Genomic DNA, 23115 nt, shown 5'->3' with positions numbered 1-23115 from the left:
ACAGTACGTTGATGGATTTGTGGAGGTATGTGGCACTAGATGTCTACGCACGGGTAACGTAATTCGCGTAAATAACGATCCACTGATTTGCGTACGTGGTGATGGCGCCCGGTAGCTACCCAGGTTATTTCCATGGGATATACACTACTGGCCATTAAAATTGCTACATCAAGAAGAAATGCAGATGATAAACGGGTATTAATTGGACAAATATATTATACTAGAACAGACATGTGATTACATTTTCACGCTGTTTGGGTGCATAGATCCTGAGAAATCAGTACCCAGAACAACCACCTCTGGCCGTAATAACGGCCTTGATACGCCTGGGCGTGGAGACGACGATCGACGTACTGTAGCAAAAATGTGATTCACCCGAAGAGTTGATAGGTTTCCATTGATCGGCTGCCGAATTCAGATGTTCCCGTGCCCACTGCACTCGTAATTGACGTTGTCGTTGGGTCAACATGTGCACACGTAGCGGTGGTCCGTTGCGGTGCCCCGTTCTCAACGATGTACGATGAACCGTGTGCTCCGAAACACGTGTGCGTGCACCAGCATTGCGCTCTTTTGGCAGTGATACCGCAGATCAGTATCTGTTTTATTTTACAGAGTAGACAAGCGTCTGAACCACACGTGCTGTGGACAGTCGTGGACGTCCAAGCATGTACTGCCTAGTGGTAGTTTCATTGTCCTTCAACCTCTATCCGTAGATGCTCGAGGCAGCAGCACGTGAACATTCGACTAGCTTCGCCGTTTTAGAGATGCTCTCTCACAGGCTCTGCGTATTAATAATCTGTCCTTTATCACAGACGCTTTTCTCGTTGGATTTTCACGTTTGCAGCGCATATCGTCGCTAGGGTGAACTCCCGCCAGTAATTGCTCCTCTTACATACTTTTGTTTTCGCGTCACGTGCCCCCAACGCCACAAGGTGGTATCTAGCGTCCCGCTGGGCAGTGATCAAAATGTTTTGGACGGTCAGTGTGTATACTGGCGGGTGTCATAAAGTTCCTTAATCATCCCGCAATGCATTTTAGCTTCACTGATAAGCTAATTTTTGTCTCTCTAGTGGTCAGGTTTCTATTGATCATACTCCTTGTTATGCCTTGAATCCTGTAGAGGCCAGCCCACTCGTCTCCTATAGGGTGCCTAAAGGATGGTGCGTTCTCGGAATGATTTTTTTTTTAAATTTTGTGATACGGTACACTACAGCATATCAGCGGCCTTCTGCTGTCTAACTGTGTTGGTGAGCCAGTAAATATAAACCATAGGGCAGTGACATTGCGTCAGTGCAATACACTTTGGAGGTGTGGCGGTGACAGTGCTCGTCTGTCCGGCACAAAAACATAGTCCGACATGGGCAGGTAAGAGTGGATAGTCGTGGACGTAGAATGGAAGGTTAGTCCTGGCAAAGGAGGCAGCCGTGGTGTGCGTGCCAGGACCAGCGCTAGTCCTGTTAGGAAGCCGATTACTCGAGGATGGTCAGCGGAACCTGATGGCGATGCCAGCGACCTGGATGTGTGGTCCCAACGTGGCGTAGCCCATGGACAGTCAGCCATTTCTCATAGAGCCGGCGCGAGTTGTTGCGTGTGGTCTCCTTGAGGGGGACGATGTCTGCTTCCTCATGGAGAGTCACAATCCGCGTTAGTGGCGGGGCGTGCAGGCTCCACCTGAGAACTTTGTTCTGCAGGCACTGCAACGTCCGCCTCCTGGTGACCCTATTCGTGGCCCATGCAGTGGAGCCATACGTGAGGGCAAGCAGGATAATGGCCCGGTAGCTACGGAACTTGGTAGGCAGGTTAAGTTCCCTACTGCGGAAGAGGGGGCACAAGGACTTGGTCAGCTTTTGCCCATCGTTGGCGACATACTCTGCATGACAGTGGAACAGCAGCTTGTGGTCCATCCGGACCCCGAGATAGGTGGTTGTCGGGACCAGGGCACCTGCACGCCTGCAATCGAAATATTGCGGTGGAGGACTGGGCACCGTTTCGTGAAGTAGACCGCCATAGTTTTGGCGACATTAACAGCGATTTTGTTTGTCCGGCACCAGGTGATGGTGGCGTCCACCTGTCGTTGGAGGCGGGCGATGAATGCGTCAGTGACACGTCCAGTGGTATAGAGTGCTGTGTCATCAGCATATTGTGCAAGGTGGCATTCGGGGATGACCGGCATATCATTCACGTAGATGTTAAAAATAATGGGAGATAGCACGGATCCCTGTGGAGTGCCAACTGTCAATGCTAGAACGCATTCTCCGGTGAGTCACGAGGAAAGTCCTACCGCGGAGGAAGTCATCCACAGCCTTCACATAGATTTCTGGTCGGAATACTCCACAACAATTCAAACGAATATCATTAATAGTTTATTTTACAAATGAGAAGGATGACAATTCTCAACTTGTATTTACAAGTGGTCGCAAGAGATGAGCGAGATGCAAATAAGCAAGCAATTGATATGGATCACTGACAACTGCTATCGTAGTACTCTCTGCAACGCCGTACTAATACTGTCCCAATACTGAGCGGCCGACGCTGGCAGGAACGGCGCTTATATTCTCCTCTTGTAGAGGCCGCTCCTGTCGTGATGCGGTCCTGATCAGCGCACCATTTGCCGACGTTGTCACACCACCTTCTCTTCTCTTGCGTTCTTCGTTTTAGTTCCGGCGCTTGTGGTTACGCCAGAACAAATCCAATTATGTATCTGTCTTCCTCTGCGCCTTCTGTTTATCTACTATATTCACAAAATGTGTTACCATTTTGTTTTTGAATATAAACTTTATTGTCAATACAATCTGAAATGATCATATACTACAATGAAGAGCCGTCCATGGAGATTTGTTCTAACTCAGTACATGCTCAATATGTCCACCATTTCGTTTCCTAACTTCCTTCAAACGAACACTGAAGTTAGTGATTACCCTATGGCACATGTCTTCCCTAATTTCACTGCAAGCTTGAAGAATAAGTCTTCTGAGCTCCATTAAATCACGTGGACGTTTCGGGAAATTTTTTTCCTTTAGGTACCTCCAAAGAAAAAAGTCACATGGACTATTGGGGGGCCAATTCTGTCCGTCATTAAAGTGACCTTGAAACTTGAGTGAAATGATACGCATGTCGAAAGGCTCGTGTAAAACCTCCAACACAGAGTTTGCAGTATGTGGCCTTGCTCCACCTTGCATGAACCACTGCGTGTTGAAGGGCAAGCCAGTAGCAAGAAGCTGTGGAATGAAGCTATTGCGAAGCATGCTCAAATAACGCTCGCTGTTCACAGTTTCTGCAAAGAAAAAGGGTCCAATAAGTCCGTGACTGGAAATTGCTGCTCACGCTGTAATCCTCGGATTATAATGTCGTTCATGAAGCACTAGTGGGTTTTCAGTGGCCCAAAAGCGTAAGTTTTCTTTGTTAACCACACAGTCTAAATGAAAACGCGCCTCGTCTGAAAACCAAACGTTGTTGAGAGTTTCTTCCCTATCCTCCGCCCACTGAGCAAACACCAGTATCTGCTGCTTGTGTTCTTCAGTGAGTTTCTGTGCACAGGTCGTCTTGTGTGGGTACATTTGGAGGTCACTTTTAATAATGCGTTGAACGGAGCGTCTGGATATTCCCAGTTGCACTGCTGCCTTCCTACGCGATTTCGCGGGACTTCTCTGTACAGCAACTCGTACCGCTTCAATATTCTCCGGCGAACAAACAGGCTTAGGCCGAGGTCGCTTCGCTTCCAATACTGTTCCTTCCTGTACAAATTTATCGTACAACCTGTGGATGGTCTTCTTGCAAGGGACTCATCGTGTGTTAAACTGTTGTCGAAAACGCCTCTGAGGCATAACAAGGCTTTACGTTTCCTGAAAAAGTAACACAATTGCCGATCGTTGCTGTGTCGTCAGTCTTCCATTGTCAGCCATTGCTGCTTACTAGTCTCCTAGCGGCAGTATCGTGAATTACACGCGATTTCGTAGCTCATTTGTTTTTCCAAGCTCTGTCGGTACTGCTGGAGAGATCCCAACGGGATATCTAATGTGCGTCGTAAACTATGAAAGAAACAATTGGTAACAGATTTTGTGCGCCACCCTGTATATGCTTGAGTATTCTTTCTTGTCTCATTCTCATTATGTCTCCAAATCAGAAACGTTGCCCGCGTTCTGTTTCATCCATTGCAATATCTTTCTTGTGCGTTGCTTCCCGCACTTCGTCATTGCTTCTATGCTGCAAACGGGGGATTCTTCTACAGCTTCGGTCTTATTACGGTTCTTCTCCGTAATCGTCCGGCTCTCCAAACCGTAGATGTTAACTGGGTCATTAATGGCTTCATGTATATTAAGTTTTGTTTTCAATCCTAGTTTTGTGAGCCATCAGAGGGAAGTTTTCTATCCCTGGCGTTTCGTCCAAAGCTACGTTTGATATCTTCGGAGGTGCTTCTGCTTCTGCTGAGTCTTGCCGACTGACGAGTCGGACGTCGAAGAACGGCCTAAATACCGTGGAAAGTTGGCTTAGTCTGGATTTCAAGTGATAGCAGAGATAAACCTTGTCAAGGATGAAAAATAACTATCGATCATAGTACGTCAGAGATAAAAACTTCTCTTCGATTCTGTAGCGCCACTGTCCATATAATGCTGAGTTTCGCAGCTTCTTCTTTTCTGCTAAAATTATCCCCATGTTTATATATTTCGATGGCTTCTCTATATAGCCATTGAAAATAGTGCGTCATAGTACATAAAACTACGTGATCACCCGACTGAAGAGCATGTTCCGCCACCGCTGACTTGTCTGTTTTCCCTAGCCGGCAAAGACTTTTATGTTCCTTCAACCGTGTATTCACACTTCTCTTTGTAGTTACAGTGTAGACCCTACCACATGTACACGGAATCTTGTATACACCACTTCCAGACAGAGGGGGTTGTTTATCCTTAATGGACGAAGTGCTTGGCCTATTTTCTTAGTTGTTCTGAAAATCGGTCGAACAAGTCAGCTGTGGCGGAACATGCTCTTCAGTCGGGTAATCACGTAGTGAAATTTTCGGAAACTGAAGTTTTATATATTATGACGAACTATTTTCCACGGCTATATAGAGAAGCCATCGAAATACATAAACATGGGGATAATTTTAACAGAAAAGAAGAAGCGATGAAATTCAGCCATATATGGACGGTGGCGCTACAGAATCGATGAGAAGTTTTTATCGCTGACGTACTATGATCGATAGTTATATTTTATCCTTGACAAGGTTTATCTCTGCTATCACGTGAAATCCAGACCACGCCCACTTTCCACGGTATATAGGACGTTCTTCGACGTCCGACCCGTCAGTAGGCAAGACTCAGCACAACCAGGAGCACCTCCGAAGATGTCCAACGTAGCTTTGGACAAAACCTCAGGGATAGAAGAGTTCCATGGACCACGGCCATACAACCCGGAAGAATTCTCGGCAGCTGAAACGTCCGGTCATGAAATCCTTCATTGCACCATCAGAGGGAGTTCTTTTTCAATGTTGTTCCTCTTGTTGAGCTCAATCTGTTTCTCAAGTCATCTTCCTATGTTCCATATTTGTTATTTATAGTCGCTAGATATTTACGTTTATCGCAGCTACCGATTTGAAGATTGACTGTTATGTTTCGCTAATTTTGAACATTGTATTCGCCGGGCGACTACCTCCTACGTGGAAATGCATATCATGAACATTTTGGAAGCCGCACACGCACTATTCGCCTTCTACAGCACATGTATGGTCACAAAGTGATGACTTAGTAATGGAATAGATTTTTTCGTGCTACCATATATGCATAATATTAGATTATTTTTACCGGTGCCATTATAGTTGTAGCACAAATTCACTACTCGACTTGCGACACACTCGTAGCAAAATCCACAGCGATCCAGGAAAGGTTCCTTACATTTATTACAATTACGGACGGCGATATTTCACGTGAAATAACTAATTTTATTCTATGATTAACATCTTCTGTCCTGAATATAAACAGTTTTTTCTATCACATAGAACTAACATGTGCAAACATGTTATAGTCAAAATAATAAGCGAAACAAAATTCGACATTTTATGTTCTTAAATTGTACAGAGTTTCAGGGAGAGGATAAGGGAACAACTGATAGGAATGGGGGAAAGAAATGCAGAAGAAGAAGAATGGGTAGCTTTGAGGGATGAAGTAGTGAAGGCAGCAGAGGATCAAGTAGGTAAAAGGACGAGGGTTAGTAGAAATCCTTGGGTAACAGAAGATATATTGAATTTAATTGAGGAAAGGAGAAAATAAAAAAATGCAGTAAATGAAGCAGGCAAAAAGGAATACAAACGTCTCAAATATGAGATCGACAGGAAGTGCAAAATGGCTAAGAAGGGATGGCTAGAGGACAAATGTAAGGATGTAGAGGCTTATCTCACTAGGGGTAAGATAGATACTGCCTACAGGAAAATTAAGGAGACATTTGGAGAAAAGAGAACCACTTGTATGAATATCAAGAGCTCAGATGGAAACCCAGTTCTAAGCAAAGAAGGGAAAGCAGAAAGGTGGAAGGAGTATATAGAGGATCTATACAAGGGCGATGTACTTGAGGACAATATTATGGAAATGGAAGAGGATGTAGATGAAGATGAAATGGGAGATACGATACTGCCTTAAGAGTTTGACAGGCCACTGAAAGACCTGAGTCGAAACAAGGACCCCGGAACAGACAACATTCCATTAGAACTACTGACGGCCTTGGGAGAGCAAGTCCTGACAAAACTCTACCATCTGGTGAGCAAGATGTATGAAACAGGCGAAATACCCTCAGACTTCATGAAGAATATAATAATTCCAATCCCAAAGAAAGCAGGTGTTGACAGATGTGAAAATTACCGAACTATCAGTTTAATAAGTCACAGCTGCAAAATACTAACACGAATTATTTACAGACGAATGGAATAACTGGTAGAAGCCGAGCTCGCGGAAGATCAGTTTGTATTCCGTAGAAATGTTGGAACACGTGAGGCAATACTGACCTTACGACTTATCTTAGAAGAAAGATTAAGGAAAGGCAAACCTACGTTTCTAGCATTTGCAGACTTAGAGAAAGCTTTTAACAATGTTGACTGGAATACTCTCTTTCAAATTCTAAAGGTGGCAGGGGTAAAATACAGGGAGCAGATGGCTACTTACAATTTCTACAGAAACCAGATGGCAGTTATAGAGTCAAGGGACATGAAAGGGAAGCAGTGGTTGGGAAGGGAGTGAGACAGGGTTGTAGTCTCTCCCCGATGTTATTCAATCTGTGTATTGAGCAAGCAGTGAAGGAAACAAAAGAAAAATTCGGAGTAGGTATTAAAATCCATGGAGATGAAATAAAAACTTTGAGGTTCGCCAATGACATTGTAATTCTGTCAGAGACAGCAAAGGACTTGGAAGAGCAGTTGAACGGAATGGATAGTGTCTTGAAAGGAGGATATAAGATGAACATCAACAAAAGCAAAACGAGGACAATGGAATGTAGTCGAATTAAGTCGGGTGATGCTGAGGGAATTATATTAGGAAATGAGACGCTTAGAGTAGTAAAGGAGTTTTGTTATTTGGGCAGCAAAATAACTGATGATGGTCTAAGTAGGGAGGATATGAAATGTAGACTGGCAATAGCAAGGAAAGCGTTTCTGAAGAAGAGAAATTTGTTAACATCGAGTATAGATTTAAGTGTCAGGAAGTCATTTCTGAAAGTATTCGTATGGAGTGTAGCCATATATGGAAGTGAAACATGGACGATAAATAGTTTGGACAAGAAGAGAATAGAAGCTTTTGAAACATGGTGCTACAGAAGAATGCTGAAGATTAGATGGGTAGATCACATAACTAATGAGGAGGTACTGAATAGGATTGGGGAGAAGAGAAGTTCGTGGCACAACTTGATTAGAAGACGGGATTGGTTGGTAGGACATGTTCTGAGGCATCAAGGGATCAGCAATTTAGTATTGGAGGGCAGCGTGGAGGGTAAAAATCGTAGAGGGAGACCAAGAGATGAATACACTAAGCAGATTCAGAAGGATGTCGGTTGCGGTAGGTACTGGGAGATGAAGAAACTTGCACAGGATAGAGTAGCATGGAGAGCTGCATCAAACCAGTCTCAGGACTGAATACCACAACAACAGCAACAAATTTTTACGTCAAAATGTCTAAGCTGGTTTAGGTTACTACATTGTCTGTAATATTCAGATATGTTGACTAGATGTGACTGGAAAATTGTTTGCGCTCTTTTATGAATATTGTCATCACTTACTTGAATTAATTACCTTGTGTAAACCAAACCGAATATGAAATGTAGTGCAGACTTGAGTTATACATGCATCTTACTTTATTAGGTAGTACAACATTACAGGATCTGAGCCTTATTTTAGAAGAATGCGTGTAGTGTGTTTGGCGGCTGAAAGGATTGCACTACTGGGAAGGGGAGAAGAATTTGCGGCGAGCTGGCCGCATATGTTCGCAAAACTCTCGGCTTGGTTCTGATTAAAGTGTTACTTAAACTGCCATGGGCGGACTGGAGTGTTCATGATTGTACAATCGTTGCGCGTGATCTGAGTATTTAGAGCAGTGGTACAGTTGCCAACAGTTTAGGACTGATCTGAAACGGAAAAATGGAAAACTAACTTTTGTTTTGATTTGTTTGTGTTTGCCTATGTTATTTGGTAGCTGCGGCCACCTGTAACTATAAACAACTACAGTTTTATAAGATGTGGGTAATCTGAAATGGTTGAAATGGCTCTAAGCACTATGGAATTTAACATATCAGTCCCCTAGGCTCTGCCCGCATCTCGTGGTCGTGCGGTAGCGTTCTCGCTTCCCACGCCCGGGTTCCCGGGTTCGATTCCCGGCGGGGTCAGGGATTTTCTCTGCCTCGTGATGGCTGAGTGTTGTGTGCTGTCCTTAGGTTAGTTAGGTTTAAGTATTTCTAAGTTCTAGGGAACTTATGACCACAGCAGTTGAGTCCCATAGTGCTCAGAGCCATTTGAACCATTTGAACCCCTAGGCTCTCGCATTCGGGATTCCTGATTTAGGTTTTCCGTGTTTTCCCCAAATCGATCGAGGTAAATTCCGGGATAGTTCCTTTCAAATGGCACGGCCGATTTCCTTCCCCATCCGTCCCTAATCCGATGTGACCGATGTCTGGTCTCCTCCCCCAAAACCACCACCACCTCCCCTAGACTTGTATCTACTTAAACCTAACTAACCTAAGGACATCACACACATCCATGCACGAGGCGGGATTTGAACTTACGACCGTATCTGCAGCGCGGTTCCGGTCTGAAGTGCCCAGAACCGTTCGGCCACACGGCAGGTGGATAATCTGAAATACACTCACTGAATTTATACGAGGATTCGTGTTAGCCGTTTGAGGCAAGATTCTTGGAATTGGAGTCTATCTGGGATCGGTTTTTTGCGGAGGCCTCCCGTGTCTGGTCTGTTTAGACAGTGCGGCTGCATCGTTAACGCATCGGTTTCACGCGTGAGAACAGTAAAGTAGTGCGACGCGCGTAACAGCAGCGGACCGGTGGCAGCGGAAAACACGGAGCAGAAGGGGCCAATTATGTTGTCCACCCCAGCGGATCGGCAGTCAACGGCGGTTTCGACACACGCGGCAGAGGCGGGTGCTGTAGCAGCAGAGGACACCAACAACGGTTTCACCACACAGCAGGCGACGACACAGGCAGCACACCGCATGGCACGCGTACTGATCGGCTACAGCATTAGTAGTGTACTGCTGTACGCAGCCACAGCGTTCTGGGCGTAAAGCCGTCGGCACACGGACCGTGCTGTCGAACGTCAACGTTGAGCGTGCATAGTTCAACGTGCTGGTGAACGCTCAGAAACGATGAGAGTTGTGCACACAGTACGTGGGCCCCAACGTGGTATACGCGATCACAACGCGCTCCAGCTGGAATTGCGGGATATTTCTTGTTCGTAAATCGTACTATTCACGAATTGGGCGCGGGTAAAATTCCCACGTTAGCTCTATTAAAACGCACATTTCCTCCACTGTCCTTATGCTAGTCAGGTTTTCTTCAGTATGTGATCAAAAGCATCCGGTCACCTGTCTGAAAATGACTTACAAGTTCGTGGCGCCCTCCATGAGTAATGCTGCAAATCGTGTTGGCAAACCCTTAGCCTTGATGACAGCTTCCACTCTCTCAGGCATACGTTCAATCAGGTGCTGGAAGGTTTCTTGGGGAAAGGCCGCCCATTCTTCACGCAGTGCTGTACTCGGGAGAAGTATCGATGGCGCTGCACTCGGGAGAAATATCGGTGCGGTCGGTGAGGACTGGCACGAAGGTGGCGTTCCAAAACATCCCAAGGGTATTCTATAGGATTCAAGTCAGGACTCTGTGCAGGCCATTACAGGGATGTTATTGTCGTGTAGCCACTCCGCCACAGGCCGTACATTATGAACAGGTGCTCGATCGTGTTAAAAGATGCAAGTGCCATGACGGATTCCTCTTCAGCAGTGGGAAGCAAGAAGGTGCTTCATGAATGTAGGCCTGTGCTGTGCTAGTTCCACGTAAAACAACAAGGGGTGCAAGCCCCCCTCTATGAAAAACATGACCACATCATAACACCTCCGCCACCGAATGTTACTGTTGACACTACACACACTGGCAGATGACGGTCACCTGGCATTCGCCACGCCCGCACCCTGCCATCGGATAGCCAAATTGTGTACCGTGATTCGTCACTCCACACAACGTTTTTCCACTGTTCAATCGTCCAATGTTTACGCTCCTTACACCAAGCGAGGCGTCGTTTGGCATTTACCGGCGTGATGTGTGGCCTATGAACAGCCGCTCGACAGTGAAATCCAAATTTTCTCACCTCGTGCCTAATTGTCATAGTATTTGCCGTGGATCCTGATGCTGTTTGGAATTCCTGTGTGGTGGTCTGGATAGATGTCAGCCTATTACGTGCTACGACCCTCGTCAAATGTCGGCGGTCTCGTATCAGTCAACAGACGAGGTCGGCCTGTACGCTTCGTGCTGTACGTATTCTTTCACGTTTACACTTCGCCACTCGATCGGGAACAGTGGACCTAAGGATGTTAAGAAGTGTGGAAATCTCACATGCAGACGTATGGCACAAGTGACACCCAGTCACCTGACCACGTTCGAAGTCCGTAAGTTCCGCGAACCGCCACATTCTGGTCTCTTACGATGTATAATGTTCGCTGATATGGAGTACCTGGCATCAGGTGGCAGCACAGTGCACCTAATATGAAAAAGTATGTTCTTGGGGGTGTCCGCATACATTTCATCACATAGTGTATATGTAATATACACAAATAAAAACTTCGATATCCATGTACATACACTACTGGCCATTAAAATTACTACACCAAGAAGAAATGCAGATGATAAACGGATATTTATTGCATAAATATATTATACTAGAACGGACATGTACTACGTCTTCAAGCAATTTGGCTGCAAAGATCGTGAGAAATCAGTACCCAGAACAACCACCTCTGACCTTAATAACGGCCGTGATACGCCTGGGCATTGAGTCAGAGCTTGGATGGCGTGTACAGGTACAGCTGCCTATGCAACTTCAACACGATACCACAGTTCATCAAGAGTAGTGACTGGCGTATTGCGACGAGCCAGTTGCTCGGCCACCATTGACCAGACGTTTTCAGTTGGTGAGAGATCTGGAGAACGTGCCTGCAAGTGCAAAAATCGAACATTTTCTGTATCCAGAAAGGACCTACATCACTTGCAACATGCGGTCGTGCTTTATCCTGCTGAAATGTAGGGTTTCACAGGGATCGAATGAAGGGTAGAGCCACGGGTCGTAATACATCTGAAATGTAACGTCCACTGTTCAAAGTGCCGTCAATGCGAACAGGAGGTGACCGAGACGTCTGGTGATACGCCAGTATGGCGATGACACATAGACGCTTCCGATGTACATTCACCGCGATGTCGCCAAACACAGATGCGACCAACATGATGCTGTAACCACAACCTGCATTCATCCGAAAAAATGACGTTTTGCCATTCGTGCACCCAGGTTCGTCGTTCAGTACACCATCGCCGGTGATCCTGTCTGTGACGCAGCGTCAAGGGTAACCGCAGTCATGGTCTGCGAGCTGATAGTCCATGCTGTTGCAAATGTCGTCGAGCTGTTCGTGTAGATGGTTGTGGTCTTGCAAACGTCCCCATCCGTTACAACCATGCAGATAATACGCCTGTCATCTCGACTGCTAGTGATACGAGGCCGTTGGAATTCAGCACGGCGTTCCGTATTACCTTCCTCAACCCACCGATTCCATATTCTGCTAACAGTCATTGGATCTCGACCAACGCGATACGCGCATTGTCGCGATACGATAAACCGCAATCGCGATAGGCTACAATCCGACCTTTGTCAAAGCCGGAAACCTGATGGTACGCATTTCTCCTTACACGAGGCATCACAGCAACGTGTCACAAGGCAACGCCGGTCAACTGGTGTTTGTGTATGAGATATCGGTTGGAAACTTTCTTCATGTCAGCACGTTGTAGGTGTCGCCACTGGCCCCAACCTTGTGTGAATGCTCTAAAAACTAATCATTTGCATATCACAGCCTCTTCTTCCTGTCGGTTAAATTTCGCGTCTGTAGCCCGTCATCTTCGTGGTGTAGCAATATTAATGGCCAGTAGCGTATGTAGATGTAAGTGTAAGGTAAATGAGCCCCATAGCGCATTTCTTCCAGCTGAAGTTGATTCGTCACCCGTAATTTACCTCAAAATCAAGACGATGAGACATTTCACTTCCTATTTTGTTGCAAAGTACGAAGTAATATCCCTTCGGACGTGCATGTGTGTCAAAATGAACGTTGAATCGTTCTCTTAACGACATAGGCACAACAATACAGTAGTAATCTGCCGACACCGGGCAAGCGACTTTGAATTAATATGACGATGATGTTTGGATTGTGAGTCGCTCAACTGCGCGGTTATCAGCGCCGGTACAAATTCCCATCCTTTTCTCAAAAAATGGTTCAAATGGCTCTGATCACAACGGGACTTAACTTCTAAGGTCATCAGTCCCCTAGAAGTTATTACTACTTAAACCTAACTAACCTAAGGACATCACACACATCCATGCCCGAGGCAGGATTCGAATCTGTGGCCTAGAACCGCTCGGCCACCCCGGCCGGCTCCTTTTCTCAGTCCAGTCTTGCCACTTTCATCAATGATGATGAAGTGATGAGGACAACACAAACACCCAGTCATCTCGAGGTAGGTCAAAATCCCTGACCCTGCCGGGAATCGAAACCGGGACCTGTGCTCTGTTAAATTAATATGTTTCCCCTGTATGGGAATATACATAATGAACGTAAGAATACAGGGTGTGCCGGCCGCTGTGGCCAGAGCGGTTTTAGGCGCTATAGTCCGGAACCGCGCAACTGCTACGGTCGTAGGTTCGAATCCTGCCTCGCGCATGGATGTGTGTGATGTCCTTAGGTTAGTTGGGTTTAAGTGGTTCTAAGTTCTAGGGGACTGATGACCTCAGAAGTTCAGTCCCAGAGTGCTCAGAGCCGTTTGAACTATTTGAGTACAGGGTGTGGACACGTGGTTGACGACATAAAGAAGTTAGGACCTGGTTTCGGCCGTGTTTTAATAGCCTAATGGTAAGGCGACCGCTCGTGATAAGCTTGAAATCCGGGTTCGAGTACCGTCCCGGCACAAAGTTTATTTGTCGTCCTTCCATTACACATCTAATGGTTTGCCATATTCGCAACTGCGAATAAATTTGATGGACAAAATCAGGAGGTCGTTAAGAGATGATTCAATGGTCTGCGGAGACCCTTGTAGCCCATAGAGGTCAGAATTACGAAGTAAAGCAGTTTCAGTCATATGCTCATTTCGTTGATGAAGTAAATAAATACAGTGATAGGGATCTTGCAGCCAGTAGTCAGTAGTGAAATAGCCAAATCTGAAGAAAAAAATCGGCCCGCTCTGACACTAAAATCGATGGGCCTCACCGGAAACTGAGTAATCTGGTCGAAATACTGGAAGAAAATGAAACTGTATTACAAGAACGTCAAACTAAATTTGGGGAAGTAGAATAGTAATTAAATTCAAAAATAGATTTTGTGAAAACCGAACTGCAGGAGAAAACCTGCAGGTGTGTGACAACCCTGAAGTTCCGAGAAAATGATCTCTAGCAGGAACAGATCCTAAATTTGTCAACGAATGACAAGACAAAAAATATTATAAGAGGGCAGATCACGAGCTCAGCTAACGAACTTCAACGAAAAATTGTGGAGAAAAGCTTTGGAAAGTGTTTTACTTCCACATTTGAAATGGATTACTGTTATTATCTTAGACCCCTGCAGTGCTAGAGGCTATAGTCTCTAATTTTTCCTCTAATGTTGAGTCAGAGTGTGAGATGGTTTTCCAGCGAAAGCTAGTGTCACACTATAGATTTCCTAGCGTCTTGCAAACGCAGCTTCCTCGTCGATACGAGTAAATGTCCAAATTAGAACGGTCGCTACTTCAGGGGTCTGGCACAGACATGTGCAAACCTACACACATACTATTTCGTATCATATATGCCGGAGCGTCCAATTTTGAACTAATACTGGAGCCAAGCAAATCAGATACGTTTGCGAGACGGGTTCAAGAATTTTGCACTGAGGCCTTTTGGATAGACCTCTAGGTGCATTAACCAGAATTTTTGCTTCTATGAGAGGTTTACCAGAACAGCTGCATCTCGAGTTACTTCATAGTCACATTTAAAAAATTTCTTAAATTTCGCAGGGAAGTTGCATCAGCATTATGGAGCTACCACCGGCTTGCACAGCGCAATGTTCGCAATTTGGGTTAATGACTTCGTGAGGTCTGTGCCCCACTCGAAAGCTACCATCAGCTCTTACCAACCGTAATTGAGACACATCTGACCAGGCCACTACAGGGTTATTACAAATGATTGAAGCGATTTCACAGCTCTACAATAACTTTATTTGAGATATTTTCACAATGCTTTGCACACACATACAAAAACTCAAAAAGTTTTTTTAGGCATTCACAAATGTTCGATATGTGCCCCTTTAGTGATTCGGCAGACATCAAGCCGATAATCAAGTTCCTCCCACACTCGGCGCAGCATGTCCCCATCAATGAGTTCGAAAGCACTGTTGATGCGAGCTCGCAGTTCTGGCACGTTTCTTGGTAGAGGAGGTTTAAACACTGAATCTTTCACATCACTATGCGTGAAACTTGCTCGCACGCGTTCAACCGTTTCTTCGCTCACTGCAGGCCGACCCGGTGATTTCCCCTTACAGAGGCATCCAGAAGCTTTAAACTGCGCATACCATCGCCGAATGGAGTTAGCAGTTGGTGGATCTTTGTTGAACTTCGTCCTGAAGTGTCGTTGCACTGTTATGACTGACTGACGTGAGTGCATTTCAAGCACGACATACGCTTTCTCGGCTCCTGTCGCCATTTTGTCTCACTGCGCTCTCGAGCGCTCTGGCGGCAGAAACCTGAAGTGCGGCTTCAGCCGAACAAAACTTTATGAGTTTTTCTACGTATCTGTAGTGTGTCGTGACCATATGTCAATGATTGGAGCTACAGTGAATTTATGAAATCGCTTCAATCATTTGTAATAGCCCTGTATTTTACAGTCGTCTAGGGTCCAACAGACGTTGTCACGAGCCCAGCAGAGGCGCTGCAGGCGATCTCGTACTGTTAGCAAACGAACTCAACGTCGGTCATCTGCTGCCATAACACACTAACGCCAAACTTCACCACAATCTCCTAACGGTTGCGTCCGCCGTAGGTCCGAAACTAATTTCTGTGGTTATTCCATGCAGTGTAGCTTGTCTGTTAGCAATGACAGCTCAATGCAAATGCCCAGGCTCTCGGTTTGTTAAGTGAAGGCAGTCGACCACTTCGTTCTCTGTGGTAGGAGGTAATGCCTGAAATGTGGTATTCTCAGTGCACTGTTGACACTGTGGATCTCAGGGTATTGAATTCCCTTAAGATTTCCTAAATTGAATAACCGATGTGTCTATTCTAACTACAACTCCGCGTTCGAAGTCATTTAATTCCCATCAAGAGGCCATATTCACGTCAAAAAACTATTCATATGAATCACCTCAGTACAAATGAGAGCTCTGCTAATGCACTGCTCTTTTATACCTTGTTTACGCGATACTGCCATCTGTATATGTGCAAGTCGCTATTCAATTACTTTTGTCACCTCAGAATATATACAGGGTGTTTCAAAAATGACCGGTATATTTGAAACGGCAATAAAAACTAAACGAGCAGCGATAGAAATACACCGTTTGTTGCAATATGCTTGGGACAACAGTACATTTTCAGGCAGACAGACTTTCGAAATTAAAGTAGTTACAATTTTCAACAACAGATGGCGCTGCGGTCGGGGAAACTCTATAGTACGATATTTTCCACACATCCACCATGCGTAGCAATAATATGGCGTAGTCTCTGAATGAAATTACCAGAAACCTTTGACAACGTGTCTGGCGGAATGGCTTCACATGCAGATGAGATGTACTGCTTCAGCTGTTCAATTGTTTCTGGATTCTGGCGGTACACCTGGTCTTTCAAGTGTCCCCACAGAAAGAAGTCATAGGGGTTCATGTCTGGCGAATAGGGAGGCCAATCCACGCCGCCTCCTGTATGTTTCGGATAGCCCAAAGCAATCACACGATCATCGAAATATTCATTCAGGGAAGTAAAGACGTCGGCCGTGCGATGTGGCCGGGCACCATCTTGCATAAACCACGAGGTGTTCGCAGTGTCGTCTGAGGCAGTTTGTACCGCCACAAATTCACGAAGAATGTCCAGATAGCGTGATGCAGTAATCGTTTCGGATCTGAAAAATGGGCCAATGATTCCTTTGGAAAAAATGGCGGCCCAGACCAGTACTTTTTGAGGATGGAGGGACGATGGGACTGCAACATGGGGCTTTTCGGTTCCCCATATGCGCCAGTTCTGTTTCTTGACGAAGCCGTCCAGGTAAAAATAAGCTTCGTCAGTAAACCAAATGCTGCCCACATGCATATCTCCGTCGTCATTCCTGTGCACTACATCGTTAGCGAATGTCTCTCGTGCAGCAATGGTAGCGGCGCTGAGGGGTTGCCGCGTTTGAATTTTGTATGGATAGAGGTGTAAACTCTGGCGCATGAGACGATACGTGGACGTTGGCGTCATTTGGACCGCAGCTGCAACACAGCGAACGGAAACCCGAGGCCGCTGTTGGATCACCTGCTGCACTAGCTGCGCGTTGCCCTCTGTGGTTGCCGTACGCGGTCGCCCTACCTTTCCAGCACGTTCATCCGTCACGTTCCCAGTCCGTTGAAATTTTTCAAACAGATCCTTTATTGTATCGCTTTTCGGTCCTTTGGTTACATTAAACCTCCGTTGAAAACTTCGTCTTGTTGCAACAACACTGTGTTCTAGGCGGTGGAATTCCAACACCAGAAAAATCCTCTGTTCTAAGGAATAAACCATGTTGTCTACAGCACACTTGCACGTTGTGAACAGCACACGCTTACAGCAGGAAGACGACGTACAGAATGGCGCACCCACAGACTGCGTTGTCTTCTATATCTTTCACATCACTTGCAGTGCCATCTGTTGTCGAAAATTGTAACTACTGTAATTTCGAAAGTTTGTCCGCCTGAAAATGTACTGTTGTCCCAAGCATATTGCAACAAACGGTGTATTTCTATCGCTGCTCGTTTAGTTTTTATTGCCGTTTCAAATATACCGGTCATTTTTGAAACACCCTGTATATTGTTTGTTTGAGTAATACACTGAAGCGCCAAACAAATTGATGTAGCCTTACGTGTTCAAATACAGAGATATGTAAACAGACAGAATACGGCACTGCGGTCGGCAACGCCTATATAACACAAATGTCAGGCGCTGTTAGATCGGTTACTGCTCTTATAATGGCAGGTTATTATAATTAAGTGAGTCTGGACGTGGTGTTATAGTGGGCGCACGAACGATGAGACACAGCATCTCCGAGGTAGTGGGGATTTTCCCTTACGACCATTTCACGAGTGTACCGTGAATATCAAGAATCAGGTAAAACATCAAATCTCCCACATCGCAACGGCTGGTAAAAGATCCTGCAAGAACGGGACCAACGACGACTGAAAAGAATCGTTCATTGTGACAGAAGTTCAATCCTTCCGCAAATTGCTGCCAATTTCAATGCCGGGCCATCAACAAGTATCAGCTTGCGAACCATTCAAGAACTTAATCGATATGCGCTGTCGGAGCCGAAGGACCACACGTGTATCCTTGATGACTGCACGACACAAAGCTTTACCCCTCGCCTGGGCACGTCAACACCGACATTGGACCATTCATGAGTGGAAATATGTTGACTGGTCCGACGAGTCTCGTTTCAAATTGTATCGAGCATATAGACTTGTACGGTTGTGGAGACGACCTCACAAATACATGGACCCTGCATGCCATTAGGGAACTGTTCAAGCTGGTGGAGGCTCTGTAATGGTGTGGGTCGTGTGCTGTTGGAGTGATATATCTAGTTACGACACTGACAGGTGACATGAACGTAAGCGACCTGTCTGATAACATGCATCTTTTCATGTCCATTATTTATGACGAACTGGGACAATTCCAGCAGGGCAACACGACATCCCACACGTCCAGAATTTCTACAGAGTGGCTCCAGGAACACTCTTATGAGTTTAAACTCCCCAGACATTATCACTGCTGAGCATATTGGGATGCCTTGCAACGTGCTGTTCAGGAGAGATCTCCACCCCTCGTACTCTTACGGATATATGGACAGCCCTGCAGGACTCATGGTGTCATTTTCCTTCAGCAGCACTGCAGGCAATTGTGGAGTCCATGCCACATCGTGCTGCGACACTTCTGCGTGCTTGTGGGGGCCCTACACTATATTAGGCAGGTGCACCAATTTCTTTGGCTCTTCAGTGTATTTGGTGAGTGTAAACAGAGTTTAAGGAAAATTATACGTTTCGGAAGTGTTCTTGTAGGTATGAGTTTGGCAGTATCATGACATTTGTATCTGTACTTTGGTTTTAACTGTGAAATTATTTTGAACCACTTGCTTTGATTCTGTTTGCAACTGCAATTTCACTTCGGTTTGTGGACTAGGGCGTGGAGGTTTTGACGAATTACGGATGCTAAGTCTCGTTTTAGCGAATCCTTTGGAAGTTCAAAGGGTTGGATCTTCCAGGGAGTGAAGAAGGGGATACTTGGGCAGACGTCCGTGTGGTGCAAGTCGTTGTACATCGGTTGCTCCAGCTCTAAACCTGTAAGCTGATTAGTTGCTTGTTCAGCTTGTAGAGCATGTTGACGCAGGTAGCGCAACTGTATTATTGATTTTGAATAAAATTCTACAGTTAATTGGACTTTTCTTTTGTTATAAAAAGCACCATTGGTTCTGGTCTCAAGGACGTTATCCAGTGATACCACTAGATAATGGATGCCAGGTTACCTGTTAGAAAAACAGTCGCTATTCGGAAAATAAAAGTTCAACTGGTGCTAGTATTTTATTCAAGATCCTATGCTGATATTCGACTAGGTTTAGGACTGATTTGGATAAAATAATCTATTGCTGTAGCTTGTAAACTTTACGCTCGCCTATGGTGTGTGAAAGCTGCGGTAGACGATAACAAAAAAATGGCTCTGAGCACTATGGGACTTAACATCTGTGGTCATCAGTCCCCTAGAACTTAGAACTACTTAAACCTAACTAACCTAAGGACATCACACACATCCATGCCCGAGGCAGGATTCGAACCTGCGACCGTAGCAGTCCCGCGGTTCCGGACTGAGCGCCTAGAACCGCGAGACCACCGCGGCCGGCAGACGATAACAGTTTACCAATATAGCATAATAGTCTGTGGACAATAGTGGAACAGACTGAGGGACTCTGCGAAGATACGTGCTTACAACTGGAGGTGCAAATTATTGCATTATGTAGACATCACTGCTATTGCAGTCTGTGACCACATTTTGAAACGATGCTGGAGGCTATACTGTTGGTCTAAAGAAGTTAAGAAGTTTAGAGATTCCTATCTGTACTAGTGTTTATTGCTATAGTTCAAACAATATGTTCAACAAGATTATACTAACACAATGTCTCCCGACATCTTATTCCTTGTCTAGACCCTCCTGACGTTGGCCATATATGTAATGTGTTCATCGCTCTTCTACTGCCTAATATTCATATTTTACTTAGCTAGAATGAAATGGGTTCATTTTTAAGACAGAAAGAGCGTATACTTCTATATAGCACACATACGTGTGATACATAAGTTTACCACTGTATACAGCAGCTTACATAGTACAAAAATGGTTCAAATGGCTCAGAGCACTATGGAACTTAACTTTTGAGGTCATCAGTCCCCTAGAACTTAAACCCAACTAACCTAAGGACATAACACACATCCATGACCCGAGGCAGGATTCGAACCTGCGACAGTAGCGGTCGCGCGGTTCCAGACTGTAGCGCCTAGAACCGCTCGGCCACTCCGGCAGGCCTTGCATAGTTACCTCGGTGTGTATCTGTGTAGTGCTCTACAGCTGTACGTAATCACGAGCAACGAAATGTTCCTTTACAAAGTGGTCATACCACACAATTGGAATAAATTTACAGAAGCAATTTAGAGAAGAGGAAAATATCGCATTATTTTCAAAAATTAAACCCTCTTACTAAGAAATATCACCACATTCTACAGTGGAGACAGTGAAGCTAAATTTGCTCCTTGTGCAGACTAATTTTAGAGCTATGTTTCTGTCTACGTCTACTTGAAGAAATGTTTCGCGTTAATTTTTTAAGCATTGCAAACATATTATATATGCTGAAAGATCAGTTCCACATCTCATCACTGGTATGTTATAGCTTCAAGGAAAAATTATTTTGCCATCAGCAGTACTAAGTGAAGAGGATAAAAAGCAAAAGAAGGCTTTATTTTAAATATTTTATTACTTTTTGTAATTTTTTTTGTACAGGAACAGCAGTTACTGACTGGAAGATGGAAAGACATTTCAGCCCAGCAGAGCAGCCTTAGCGTGGAGGTGGGCGGCTGCGGCGAGGGCACCAGGGGCAGCATAGGCCAGAGGAGCGGTGGCGGCGTAGGCGACGTGAGCGGGGGCGGCGTACGCCACAGCGGGGGCGGCGTAGGCGCGGGCAGCGTAGGCGAGGGCGGCGCCGTTGATGACGGCGTCACGGGCCTGAGTCTGGGCGACGGCGGTCAGGTGGGCGGCCCTGGTGACGGCGACGTCAGGGGTGTCAGCCAGGTAGCCGTCGGAGCGCACGGCGACGGGGGCGGGGCCGTAGGCAGCGTAGCCGGCGTGCACGGGGGCGGCCACCACCGCGGGGGCGGCGTACGCTGCGGGGGCGACGACTGCGGCGGGGGCGGCACCCAGGTAGCCGGGCTTAGCCACGGCGACGGCCAGGACGGCGCTCAGGACGATCTGAAATTCAAGAAGTATCGTATCGTCAAACAGTGCTCCGTGGACAAGGCTGTTGGTTGCAGTAATGAAGTATAATGCTAGGCACTTCAGCAGTAGTACGTACCAGGGTGTTCATGGCTGAAGGAGTTGGTGCTGCTGCTACTGCTGCTGCTGAAATGTGCCTGTTCAGAGGACATCGCAGGTTTATATACGCAGCCGGGGCAGCACAGGTAATCTGACGTGAAAGTAGAGATCCTCGAACTGCGGCCTTGCTTGAGGTCGTATGTTGGGCGTTGTCTCGTGACCGCCAGATTTGTTCCGTACGCCTCACTGAATAACAGTTATAGCAAAGAGACGCGCCTGGCATAAGAGAAACTGGGTAACCTGTAGAAAAATCAGCAGTTTTGTCATATTCAAAAGTTATTTTCTTCCACCTGTTTCATTTATGTGTTGCTTTACTTTCGGGAGTTTTTGGGCTTACCGCGCCTACACTTTTTTTTTTTTTTTTTTTTTTTGTAGAGATGAAAAGCTTAACTTCTCGACGTACAAATACTATTGGCGATAAATAGATATAGAGAGATATCCAGTGATCACAGGCTCTGCAGACCACGCGCTGTTTCCACAAACTGCCTCCATTCCTTCCTCTTTTGTGCCCGGTTCCTCCAGGTGTTTTCAATCCCCAGGGATGTTAGGTCCTTCATCAGTTTCTCCATCCATCGCTACCTTGGTCGTCCAATGGGGCTTTTGGTGTTTTGTTTCCCCTCTAGTTCCATCTTCACCTGTCTTCCATCTGGGATACGGGCTACTGGCCCACCCATTGTATTCTTTTGCTCTTTATCTTCTGTAGGACAGTTGGTTGCCGCATCAGAAGGTAGATTTCTCCGTTCTTCCTCCTCCTCCATATCTCCGTTATCTAAAACTGGTCCCCATATCGTCCTCATTACGCTTCTTTCGAATATTAAAAGGTTTTCCCCTTCTCGCTTAGTCATGCTCCATGTTTCTGAACCGTACATTGCTGCTGGGCATATCACTGTGTTGTAGATTTTCATCTTAATATTCACTGGGATCGATCGAGAGTCGAATGTCTCACTGAGGGAATGCATGCATTTCATTCCCACTGCTATTCTTTCCTTGATGTCCATTTTTATGTTGTTGTCCGTGGTAAACCAAGATCTGAAGTACTTGAACTGGTGTACTCTCTTGAACCTCTTGCCATCTACCTCAAGAACTTCTTCCTGCTCTTGTCTTCTTCCTAAGTGTATGAACTCTGTTTTGTTTTGATTGGCGACAAATAACTTTGTTATATTACTTTTCATTTCATTATCTTGAATCGTAAATCAGGAACTTCTGTATGAACAGAATGACAAAAATGAACAGAACAAGGAGAAAAAGTAATTGGTAAATACATTTAAAGAATATATGACACAAAATTACAAATTCTGAGATGGTGTACCTTGGCACATCTGGAAACAGATCGTATTGTAATCGGAATGAAAGACCTCTTGGTGGAATGGTACAGGACCTTATCTGAAAGAATATGAGTTACGTACATTCTAAAATTAAATTTGTCGAGGTGAGCTAACTTACTTTTCTGTATTAAGTGATCGTAAGACAGATAATCTGTGGATCTGTATACGAAGGCAATCAACACCCTTCCATAACTGAAC

The 23115-nt window shown here is 45.5% G+C and overlaps 2 protein-coding genes across 4 annotated transcripts in view; both read right to left on the bottom strand.

Annotated features, from left to right (window-relative positions):
- The window catches only part of LOC126253602 (cuticle protein 16.5-like), a 231402-nt gene that overhangs the window by 33142 nt on the left and 175145 nt on the right, over window positions 1-23115 (bottom strand). The window lies entirely within an intron of this gene.
- Window positions 1-23115, bottom strand: part of LOC126253601 (cuticle protein 16.5-like) — a 75346-nt gene that overhangs the window by 9681 nt on the left and 42550 nt on the right. Inside the window, exons 1-2 of one of the 3 annotated variants that reach the window (XM_049955048.1) lie at window positions 21573-21650; window positions 21293-21469 (exon numbers count right to left, since the gene is read on the bottom strand). The exons of 1 other annotated variant lie outside the window; for it this stretch is intronic. In XM_049955048.1, the coding sequence (XP_049811005.1) occupies window positions 21293-21469; window positions 21573-21584 (189 nt within the window). In that variant the 5' untranslated portion in view covers window positions 21585-21650. Of the gene's footprint in view, window positions 1-21292; window positions 21470-21572; window positions 21651-23115 lie in introns of those variants that run through there. One more of the 3 variants, XM_049955049.1, reaches the window with a different exon arrangement.

The sequence above is a fragment of the Schistocerca nitens genome, chromosome 4 (assembly GCF_023898315.1).
Source record: "Schistocerca nitens isolate TAMUIC-IGC-003100 chromosome 4, iqSchNite1.1, whole genome shotgun sequence".
NCBI classification, from domain to species: domain Eukaryota; kingdom Metazoa; phylum Arthropoda; class Insecta; order Orthoptera; family Acrididae; genus Schistocerca; species Schistocerca nitens.
The sequence above is the reverse complement of the archived record's forward strand: the minus strand, read 5'-3'. Positions and strand labels throughout refer to the sequence as shown.